Here is a 12,413-nt window from a genome sequence, read left to right on the forward strand (position 1 = left end):
TAAGTGGCTTTGGCAGCCTGTGTATGCAGGCAGCACGTTTTCTGCTCTATTTGTGTCTGAGTTTGTGTGTTTGCATGAGCGTGCATGTTATTGTAAGCATCTGCACACATTTTGCTTTCGATCTTCTGCATATACACGTGTGTGTGTGTTCATGCATCCAAGGATGATGTGTGTGTGTGTGTGTGGTGTTTCTGCTAAACATTAACTAAATATGACAAGGTCACTGCTGTCATTTACCTGTCTCTCTCTCTCACACACACACACACACACACACACACACACACACACACACACACACACACACACACACACACACAGCATGTAAATGTTAAGCTCACTATGTAAATACTCTTTAGGGTGGATTTGTTTGTGAGACCCAGCCACGAAAACCCTGATTGAACCAAACCCTCAGCTGTCATCACTGCCTCCTTTGTTGTGCAGACTCACAGATCGTTTTGTAGATGGAAACATTTAGAAAAGACAGAAAAGGAGAGCGAGAAAGCATGCACATGAGTGTGTTTCTTGTTTAATTTAAACCTTTTAAAATGACTTTTTGATACAGCAATAAAAAGAAATAAAGGTCAGCAGATGTGAACCTGATCAAACAAATACACACAAAAACACACAACTCCAACTCAAAGACAGAGGCTGCGTTCACTCTGCAGGTCTTAATGCTCAATTCAGATTTTTGATCAAATCCGATTTTTTTGTCTGCTCATTCACACTACAAACGCGCTCTAGTGCGAACGCTCAAAGCGGCCGCATGCGCAAAAGAAGACGTCACACACAACGCGCTCTGTTTAGACTCACTAACATCTACGCTGGATGTCCAGGAAGCCTTCGCGATGTCTTCTCGGGCGCTGATAATTGGCGTCTGTCTTGTGTCGGTGACGTAAAAGACAGATTTAATGCGACGTGACCATCAAACAGCAGTCGCTTTCTGAAACATTAGTAAAGTAAAGTGTGCGTGTTAGTCCCCATAGGGAAATAGTTCCTCTGCATTTAACCCATTCACCCAGTGAAGCAGTGGGCAGCCACCAGTGCAGCGCCCGGGGAGCAGCGTGTAGGGACGGTACCTTGCTCAGGGGTACCTCAGGGTAGCCGTTCAGTGGAGTCGAACCCCCGACCTTCCGATCATGGGGCCACCACTCTACCTACTGAGCTATCCCTACATTGGATATGTATCGGATTCAGGACCACATACGAAAGTGACCCAGATCAGATTTGAAAATATCGGATTTGTGCCGTTCACACTGTCACACCAGGATCGGATATGGGTCACATAGGGTCAAAAAAATCGGATTTGATGCGCTTTCGCCTGCAGTGTGAACGTAGCCTAAAAGTGCAGCGTCGCAGCCTGAAGGCCACGCCCCAGTGCAGCGGAGCGACGAGGAGAACGCTTGATGTTTCTTCAGGAATCGCAAGGCGGTTGTTTCGGGATGAGGCTGTCGGCGCTGACGAAGTATCTGAGAGAGAACACAGAGAGCACCTGAACCGTGGCGCGTGCCAACATGTGCCCACTCGCTTTAAGCCCACACCGACACAGTTGTCGTTCCCCGCTCACCCTGCCTGCCGGATTTGGCTCACGTCAACTTCCTCCTCTTCCCTGAAATGAACTTCAAGTTGCTGTGTTTTTATCCAGCACCCACACTCGGTGCATCAGGAGACTTTGGCCTGTAGTTGGAGCAGGGGATCAAACGCTCACCTCACCATTACTGATGAAAATCATTTCCTGAGCTGTAAAAGCCGGTTTTATTTGTAGCCGTGTGCTGTGACTCTACGTGTCACTTTTACCCTAAAACCTGAGCAAACGTGGCCTCTGCAGTTGTATATTTAGCAATCAAACCGCTAACCCTGCCAAGAATTTTAGCCAAACGTGAGTCACAGATGCAGAACGCATTAAATAAGGGGGGAATTTGTCTTTCTTGTGGCAGCTGTCTGCAGATTCTATTTTAGGGTTTGTGGTACGACCGCAGCGCGGCTGCAGCATCCTGGCTGCGCTGTTTATTACAGTGTTAGCAGGAGCATCCTAGCATTACCCCGTCCTTGTAATCACAGTGATTATCAACACAAGAGACTTATGGCACAAAATGACCTCTCTCGCTGCTGCTCGCCCACTTCCTCTCCTCCTCAGTTTGAGTGAACAGCTGAAATTTAAATCTTCGTGGTCGGTCCTCCTCCTGTCTCAAAGCCCCGCCCTCCTTTTGCTCTCTGCCCCCCGGGGGTGGCGGGGTGTCGGGGGGAGAGCTCTCCTCCTCTCCATAGATTCTGTGGTCTGTAAATAGAGACTGGTGTCACCCGCACTCACATAGGAAGGCAATGATGTCAGCCTCTCTCTGACACACACACACACACACTGGTAATGATGTCACTACTTGACCATCCCAACCATGACATCATCTTCTGGTGCCACCAAACAATTTTCTGTATAAAAATGCAGCAGCTGCCTCTGTGGGCGCAGTAACATGCAGATTAGTGTGTAAACTGATACAAGCAACATTAAATAAAACGACAACTGTAATAATGTTGCTCTTGATTCGTGCTGTTTGTGTACTGTGACTCTGTGGACCAGTTATTTACTCGTCTTCTCTCAAATGTGCACACGTTGACCTCGTCTCTTTGTTTACATTATACTTCATCCTCTTGATGAAAGATCGTCCTTGATGACAGAGAGAGAAGATTTGTCAGGACGCAGAAGGAAAGAAGTCAGGAGGCAGCAGAAGAAGATGCAAGCCCGACTTTAACCCTGCGTGATAGGAAGTGTTACTAAGCCTCACAGGAGTGACAGGATTCATTCTTACCATAAACCTGCTGCAGGGTCCTGACTCAGGGTCCTGTTGCTTCTCTTCTTTTTCTTTACGTTACAGAAGCTACTGGACTAGAAGGGTGGTTGAACTAAACTGGATTAACTGGCCAAGTTCAAAATATTGATATCTACTGACATGGGAACATTTTTCTATGTCATCAAGGTAACAAAGACCATCCATCCGTTTGCTTCTGTGCATCCAGATCAGGGTCGAGGGAGCCTGTCCGAGCCTTGGAGAGGCAGGGTGTGTGTGTGTGTGTGTGTGTGTGTGTGTGTGTGTGTGTGTGTGTTTGAGGAAGTGAGTCCGTGACTTCAGCAACAAAACCACACAAAGATACACAGTCGCAGGGAGAGGCAGTTTTTCTGTCTCTTCTCTGGCTTTACAAGCAGCTCGTCCTTGACGTTGCAGTTGACCAACGATGTGATTTAAATCAGCCGGCTGCTGCTTTAATCCAATCAGCTTTAAGGAATGAGTCGCGAGCTCAGCGTTTAATCCAATCAGTATTTAGAAATGAGTTGTTGCTGGCCAGAATCAATCAGGCCTGCCCACCTGATAATCAAATTCAATACAGAGCTCTAGCTCATGTCCCTGAAACGTATTCAGAGTGTTCTGCCTCCTCGTTTTGTCTCTGATTTCCTCCCCCAGGATTTGTTTGAGTGCTTTTCTTCCCGTTTCCTCCTTTTTCGTCACTTTTTCTTTCTTTTCTGTGTGTGTGTGTGTGTGTGTGTGTGTGTGTGTTCATGCACACGGCGACTTCCTGTTTCTCCCTATTTGTTTCTTTCGGAACAATTTCCTTTTCTTGTGTCGGAGACTGATATGAAAGGCGGCTTTGCCTGATGAGTCCAGTGGGAAAGCAGTCGGAGGAGAAAAGGAGGGCAGCGTGTTGATGTATCAGGGTATAATTTGAGAGACAAGTCCTGGATTTCATCTGCAGTATTGTTCTGAAACAATAGTGCAGTCACACTCAGCAGAGAGGGAAGAGTCCACTACATGTGTATATGATGTTGCACAAATATGATCGCAGTCACGATAAATCTCATCTTTGGCATTTGCAACGTTTTTGACAGACTCGTGGTCTTTGTTCCAGTTCTTACTGGAACAAATGTTTTCGTTTTTCTAAAAAGGGGAAAACGGTGATGGTGGTTTTGTTTCCAACATCCAAATTAAATCTGTACAATCCAAGAAAAATACGACCCGCCTGCCAAACTTAACTGAGAGACGAGGCAACAGTTATTCAAAACAAGCAGAGCTCACATTAATCATCTGTGCTGAAGCTCTTCCATTTATGTTGCTAACAGTGTTATCTGTTGGCTTATGTATGTTTATATTTTGAAATCTCAGTGTCACCATGTTGCTTTAGCCAGAAATGACCACATTTTGACAACAGAGATCAACTAATGCTAGCTGGCTTCAGGAGACTCCTGCAAAACCACAAGATGGTTTTATTTGCATTTAACTGGCTTCTCCACAGGTGTAACATCTCCTATTGGCTCTGGGGAACATTATTATTTTACCTTTACTACCATGGCATGCCCAAGCCTCTCTCGCTCTATCTCACTGTCTCTCACTCATACACACTGTGTGCTAAAGCAGCAATAATCCAGATTTAAATCAGCACCATGGACAGCAGCTGCAGCACGTCTTCACGTGACAGAGGGCAAAGGTCAGGAAGTACAATAATGTGCTTCCCAGCAGAGCCATCAGAGCGTATCTTTACAAAATGACTGAGTATATGTTTGCAACTAAAATAAAGCTCACAGGGAAAATGTTCTCTGCATTTAAAATGATGCTTTTGTTCACAAAGTAGAACCTCGATTTAAACATATGATGAAACTTTTACAATCTGTTTGACTTAATGCAGCCAGTGTGCACATGCCATGGGATGAACTGCGACCGCACCCTCGTGTCCTTCTGGCTCTGGCTGTGCTGTCGGGCATTTGAGTTACTTCCCCAGAGAATAACAATTCAGTAATGAGATTACATTTTGTATATCTGGGAGAATTTGAATAATGTGCAGCGTGAAGTAGAAATCAAACTGATGCATTACATCTCTGCTGATCCATCGGCCGAGAGAAGAAATGCAGTTTCTTTATCCGCAAACGTTTTAATGCAGATCAAGTCACAAAGGCCTGAAACGGTTTTCCTTCATCCTTCAAAGTCATCCCATAAATACTGAAGCTGGAAAACTGGCTTTTAATTCCTGAACCCCACTCGAGTGGATCAATCAGCAGCGATCATTAGAGTAACTAATCCCTGTAAATGTAATCATTTTAAATCTGTTGTTAATGTGCGTTCTGTTTGAGCGGCTTTATGACTCGGCCGTCTTGTTTTGTGTGTTTTGATATTTTCAGCGGGTTGTTGTGTCTTACAACTCTGTTTGAGTAATAACAAAGTGGGTTTATCAGGATACAAATGGATTTATTTTTGAAACATAGTCGTTAATCTCGAATATAAATAAAAGTATAAACACATTCTCAGCACACTTGAACATGTTTCACACAGCAAATACATTTTTTCCTGATATAAGTATAATTAAAGTTGCAGTAAACATTTTGTTATGTATTTCAAGCACCCATCTTTTAGTTTGTCCTTCCAAACAAATCTGTTGGCCCGTTTCTGTGTCTGGCTTCTTTGTCTTGAAAAGCATATAAAGACAGATTGTTGCATTTCAGCATCAGTTCCACAATAGGAACAAACACACTAATCAAAATGATTACTTTGCTCTGTGATTGCAGAGCTCCAGCTATCGTAGCTGCAGCACAAACTGTGTGTCTACAAGGCCAAAGTTCAGCAGCACTGCAGAGCGCACCGGCTGTGGAGGCTGTGTTTGTGTAACGGAGGAAGAAAGCAGAGCAAAATCTTCTTCCTCCTCTCACATTACGACAGGATGTACAAAAGGATGCGTGTGACTGACCATCATCACCGCTCGCCATCAATCATGTGATTTTGTCTTTCACATTTACCTGCAAGGTCTACTTTCACGGTGTTATTTATTTTGGACAGTTGTTGTATCCACATGCTGTTCAGTCCTTTGTTTCCTGTTGTGTCTCCTGCTCCAGCGCCGCATGCTCGTGTTTGTGTTTGTAGCTGGAAACTCTTTAAACGCTCAGACTCACACTTTATACATGTGTGACGTCACAGCCATGGATTTTCATAAATGTGATCATTTCGGGTGTACAACTCCGGCTGTGAGCAAAGAGGCTCCACTTGCAGTTTGTGAGCCGCGAGACGTTTGGCATACAGGTGTGGTAGCCTTAAAGCTCATACGATACGCTACGATAAAACGAGTCTATCGGTGAGTTAAAAGATCAAATCAAATCACTTTTATTGTCACATCACATGTGCAGGTACATTGGTACAGCACATGTGAGTGAAATTCTTGTGTGCGAGCTTCACAAGCAACAGAAATGTGCAAAATACAAGAATGGCTACATCTGAAACTAATAAATATATGTACAATATATAATAGTATATGCATTTCTGGATGTGTATACTAAATATTTTTCTACGTGTGTGTGTGTGTGTGTGTGTGTGTGTGTGTGTGTACACATATTTTACAAATTAAATAGAGTAAACAATAAATAAAATAAATAAAATAAAATATACAGAGTTGAATATGTGCAAAACAGTGGCATTACTGTACAGTATGGAGTGCATAATGTTAAAGTTCCAGTAGTGAAGCTGAGGTGTCTATGAAGTGTTCAGCAGTCTGATGGCCTGGTGGAAGAAGCTGTCTCTCAGTCTGCTGGTACGGGACCGGATGCTGCAGAACCTCCTTCCTGATGGAAGCAGTCTGAACAGTTTATGGCTGGGGTGACTGGAGTCCTTGATGATCCTCCCCGCTTTCCTCAGGCAGCGCTTCCTGTAGATGTCTTGGAGGGAGGGAAGCTCACCTCCAATTATCCGTTCAGAGCACCGCACTACTCGCTGGAGAGCTTTGCAGTTGTAAGCGGTGCTGTTGCCGTACCAGGTGGTGATGCATCCAGTGAGGATGCTCTCAATGGCACAGTGATAGAAGGTCCTGAGGATGCGGGGGCTCATGCCGAATCTTTTCAGTCTCCTGAGAAAGAAGAGGCGCTGCTGCGCCTTCTTCACTGTTTTGTTTGTGTGCACTGACCACGTAAGATCCTCAGCCAGATGTACTCCAAGGAACCGGAAGCTGCTCACTCTCTCCACAGCAGCGCCGTTGATGGTGATGGGGGTGTGTACTTCTCTGCACCTCCGGAAGTCCACTATCAACTCCTTTGTCTTTGCGACGTTGAGGGTGAGATGGTTGTCTTGACACCAGTGGGTCAGGGCGCTGACCTCCTCCCTGTAAGCCGTCTCATCACCGTTGGTGATAAGACCCACCACTGTAGTGTCGTCCGCAAACTTCACAATGATGTTGGAGCTGTTAGTGCAGTCGTAGGTGAGAGTGAGTACAGGAGAGGGCTCAGTACACACCCCTGTGGAGCACCAGTGTTCAGTGTGACGGGGGATGAGGTGATGCTGCCCAGTCTGACCACTTGGCGTCTGTCAGACAGGAAGCTAAGGATCCTAAGCTAAGATGATGTTGGCAGTGAGGCAGAGGTCCTCTTGTGATGCTGAAAATGGAGATAACAGGACCGTTTAAGTAAAAGAAGCAGTAGCTCACTGTAAATGTGACAGTCCTGCATTTACAGGGTTACAGGTAAAAGACACGTTATCAAATGAATCAACTTAAAGGACCAAAATATGTTTTTTACTCAAATATGCTGTTTTTAGATGTTACTGCTGCATTGACGTTGTCGTTACGTCTTTATTGATTATATATTTATAATAATGATGTAACAACATTTGGTGGAAACCCAAACCAACAAGCTCTTGTGCGCAGAGTTTAAAGTCACTGCCACAAACAAAGTTGATGTTTTGTCGTAGTTATGCCTGCATGTATTTATTTGCTATTCTTCTCACACCAGTCAGCAGTTTCATTGACAGTAGTTTAAACTGGTACATGCTCACTCACTTTGCTAGCAGATATTTTGCTCACAGGAGTTCATTCCATGGATGCTGGTCACTACTTTGCTGCTTGCTCCTTCCTGTTTGCAGCTTGGAGAATCTGTTTGTGTGTCGGTGCTTGTTTCTGGCAGCTGCTGCAGTCCAGGCTGGTGCCAATGAATGGATCATCAATAAATAAAAATACAAATAGAAAAGCAGAGAAGGAATTAAACTGACACTTATTTTTTAAACCGTATGAAGGCGTAACATCCTTGTGCTGTGTAACATCCCTAATGAATGCATCTACACAGTATCACCCAGCACTATATTTAAGGAAATCCGTGTATTCGGTGTCCTGTAGTTTCATGGAGATAAAGTACAGCATATACTCTGCCACAGAAAATAAATATGAACAATTTTCCTCCTGGACATCCGGTTAAACTCAGAGATGAGTCCCTAAAAGGTTACTGTGTGACCATCGTCCCCACAATGTCAGCAAAACAAGTAAAATCATACACACACTCTCTCAGTTCTGAGCTCATGCATGGCTGATTCATGGCTTATTCCCCCGAGTGTGTGTGTGTGTGTGTGTGTGGGGGGGGGGCAGACATGACTCGGAGGGGGATGGGTAGGCCTGGTTTTAACCCGGTACTGAAGCATCTGAAAGAACTTTAATAATTCATATGTTCTGTCTTCTTCCTCTCTCTCTCTCTCTCACACACACACACACACACACACACACACACACACACACACTGTTCAGAGGAAAATAAAACACTAGATCCGCCCTCTCAAATGCATGCACTCATGCAGCTGCACACTCCAGTCCACACGCGTGCCCGGCCTATCCGCGACGCTGCACAACAATACGCACAATTTCCACACAGAGGTTTTAATGGATGCGCAGATAAGCAAACACTCGACCTGTGCCGCCAATGACTGAATTCATGTGTAAACGATGTTTTGACAGCCACTCTTCTCGCTCCCCGGGAGGTCGTGTAAGCCGTCTCCTGCCATTTCTCCCCTCCCCCCACCTGCTTCTGCCACTCGCTACTATTTTAACTCTGTTTTCTCTCTCAGCACCTCTGTCCTCTGATTTGTTTCTCAAGTGTGCGTGTGTGTGTGGATGAGTGTTGCATTGTCATGAGATGCTGCTTGCTTTGCATGCCAAACAGCCTGCATTACATTTGTGACCTACTTTGGCTCAGAGTGTGTATTTTTTATGAGAGTGGGGGATGCAGACGTGCAGATGGAGACGTGAGGCTCGCTGTTTGCATAGAAACACTTTCAACTGCACAACCAGCCATCAGCACACGCACACAAACGTATGCCAATCATTTATACGCACCTTTTTATTCGTCTGCATACCTCGGGTTACCTACAGTGCTGGTTGGCATAGTGACAGATGCCTGAGTGTGTGTGTGTGAGCTCTCCAGACACATACAAAATCTGCTAAAAAAACATACATGTTTACTCAAAAATGATCAAAGTGCAGCGTGTACATGCAGTCATGTGTGCAGCACGCATAGTTGTGTATCTGTATACAACGAGGCGAATGCAGGCGTGGAGGAGGTCTCTCTTTCTCTGTTTTCCTTCAGTTTTGTGTTAAAAGGAAACGCTTAAGTATCATCACGCTTGAGTGGCGCTTCCACGGCCAGAAGCTTATTTAATTCAGCCCCCGAAGCTTTTTTTAAACAGAGTTCCCAATTAATTTTTAAATTACAGCACAGACTTGTTGACCAGCTTCTGACACTTGAGAAATTATGTTAATTTCCACACTTCGCACGGCACCGGAGCCGGCTCGCTCCCGCCGTGCTGCTGAGGATGTGGAATCAGTGAAACGCCTTGTTGGCCTCGTGGCTGCAGGGCCAGACTCGGCGCTGTGCTCCGACAGCGTTTGTTGGAAGATTTAAAGTCGCTGCCCTCACACTCTGACCTTTACTTTTAATACTGCAACCTACTTTTATTTTTACAGCAACCTTTACTAACATAAATAGTTAAATTATTCTGTAAACGTACCGGTTAGCATAACGAGGTCAATAAGAGGACGTTTTAAGGTGGTAAATGTTGACTGTTTATCTGCAAATTATGTCAAAGTTAAAATTGAGATTATTGGATGAAACAGATGTTGACAGAATTGTCTCACTTCAGATTCTTTTAATGCAAAAGGAAAGACAGAAATTCACATTTAAATATTCTGTTTGGTCTCAGCGACCCTTCTGTTCTGTAGGAATATAACCAGAACCTGCCAGCTGAGCTGGTACCCTCGAGTGTTGCTCATTGACTGACTCTTGATATGAGGAAATCTGTCTGCATTTATAAATTAGACGGCAGTTGTTCACGAATGTTCGACAGTCTGTCTGAGAGTGACTGTAGTCAGTCCATCAAAGAAGAAAGAAGAACCTGTGCAGTCGCCTTGCAGTGAAAAGTCATGAGTGTGCAACACCCTCGAGTCGTGACAAGCTGCAGAATGTGAAAGAACTTTTTGTCGATGCAGGGAGGTCTGTCCTGTTCTTACCCATGTGACTGAGCCATCTGAGTAAAGCAGTAGTTTAGTAAAGTGAGTGTGTGCAGCGTTGGACGGGTATCTCAGGATGGAGCCTTATAGTTCACAGTGTTTTAATTTATGTAATAAAATATGGATGTTGCATTGCTATAGTATTGCTGTGCACTAACTCAGGTGATCCTGTGCTGTGTCAGGAGTAGATGTGGACATCAGCAGGGCGTGCAGAGGGTTGGTCATAGAGGAGGATCAGATGGATAATCTGTTGTGGGGACCAAAGAAGGTGACGTGGAGCGTCCAGCACCTGAGTCAAACTAAGCACGGAGAAGAGAAACGCCCCAATTTATCACTCTATTTTAGGGTTTTCCTACATCTGTGGAAATTGCTTTAAAAACAGGATTTGGGGTTAAAAGTGTGCCTGAAATGACAAAGAAGTTCAGTTTGAAGCCTCTCGAGGAAATCCTGTTTAACACAGTGCTGCATGGTCGTGGGCTCCCTTTGTTGTTGTGTGTTTTTCTCTGAATTTCTGCATCTGTAGCTGCTGACTCATATCTATCAACACCCATTACAGCAGCTCTTACGCGCTGAAATGACTCGTTTCCTGTTGCGCTCTGTTTAGTAAGACGCTCTGGATACAGTCATCAGAGTGAGAGAATAATAAAAAGTCAATAAAGGCTGTTCTCAGCAAATACTGATTATGAGAGGCTTACAAAAAAGCAGACTGATCCCAACATGCTGGTTTTAGGCTCATCGGGTCTAAATACAGACATTAACTTTGAGGGGATGTGAAGTAGAAACAAACTCAAACATCACTTTCTTGTCTTTCTTTCCACAGAAACCGGAGTAAGGATAGATCCCACCCCGACGCCAGCTCCGCCCGTACAGCCCCTCCGTCCGACCCCAAACCTCGACCTCCCCTTCCCCCTCTCGCAGCTCCAGGGCTCTCTGAGGGTTCCTTTCTGGGTTCTCCAAAGGGTTCTCTGTGGTGTTCTGTAGAGCTCCATACGCCTCGGGGCCTCAGACCTTCATGCGTCTCCCAGCAGCAGAGTCCACCCACACCTTCACCCACCACACCACCACCTCCTCTACCATGAGCTGTGAACAGGAGTTTGGAGACGGCGCCATGGGAGTCACGCTCACACTGCGCCTCCTCATGCATGGAAAGGTGAGCCAGACTGTTACTCGTGTTAATTAGAGAGAAATAAAGGAGATTGCAGGTTATTGTGCTGCTAGCAGCCAGAGAAAAGAACATGACATCAATAAATAATTACGTTATAATAACATCGTGATGGAAACGATTCAGAAACTTTAAAAGGCTCCCAAATTTAACTTATAGAGAAAAAACTGCCAACATAATAAACAGAATATTATTTTCTGGGGAAGCAGGATCAGGATCAGACGAGGCCAGCGCAGACTGAATCCCCACACACTCACAGAGCTGAGAGACACGGGGAGAACATGCAAACTCCACACAGAAAGACCCGGCCTGATGGTGGAAATGAGCTCTGGACCTTCGTGCTGTGCGGCAGCAGTGCTAACCACCGTGCTGCACATGAAGAATTCAAAAGCCAGTTTCCACAGTTTTGTCTTTAAATCCAGGCAAGATATTTATTTAAGCATTTAAGAAGCATGCAGCTCAATCAAATTAAAACACTTCACCGATCTTTAAACCAGCAAGTTGAGTAACTACAACTGAATTTGGGGAAAAGGGAAACCATAATTGTCTGGCCAGGTCAATTCTCTTCTCCCGGCCGCGGAGAATCCCAACAGGAAGTAGTAAGCCTGTCCGAAGTCACCAAGTTTCCCTGAAGTTCACTATTCAACACGGCAGAATGAACAAAGGTTTCATAACTTCAATCATCAGATCGCAGCCGTTGCTCTGTGTTCCTGGACTCCATGTTTTAGAAAGCACAGAAACCTGAGAGCGTTCCTCTCGTCCAGACGTTCCCCAGAAGAACAGTCCACGATTACCAAACCTTCACTCTATACTCTTTAAAATGTCTCTTCCACACTTGCTGAGAACACTGTTGCTTTCACGTGGCTCTTGTTGTCCCAAACGCCTCCTGCACACGGTCGGCCCGCTGACCTCCTGTTAGAGCTCGCGTTATTAGAGCTCGTGTTATTAGAGCTCGTGTTATTAGAGCTCG

At 45.0% G+C, this 12,413-nt stretch overlaps 1 protein-coding gene across 3 annotated transcripts in view; it reads left to right on the plus strand.

Annotated features, from left to right (window-relative positions):
- Positions 1-12,413, plus strand: part of LOC102197777 (poly(rC)-binding protein 4-like) — a 179,750-nt gene that overhangs the window by 94,271 nt on the left and 73,066 nt on the right. For all 3 annotated transcript variants that reach the window (XM_005740879.1, XM_005740881.2, XM_005740880.1), the window contains one exon: positions 11,102-11,431. In XM_005740879.1, the coding sequence (XP_005740936.1) occupies positions 11,294-11,431 (138 nt within the window). In that variant the 5' untranslated portion in view covers positions 11,102-11,293. The remainder of the gene's footprint in view (positions 1-11,101; positions 11,432-12,413) is intronic.

Source organism: Pundamilia nyererei, unplaced genomic scaffold, assembly GCF_000239375.1.
Source record: "Pundamilia nyererei isolate P.nyererei 1_Seehausen unplaced genomic scaffold, PunNye1.0 scaffold00105, whole genome shotgun sequence".
NCBI lineage: Eukaryota > Metazoa > Chordata > Actinopteri > Cichliformes > Cichlidae > Pundamilia > Pundamilia nyererei.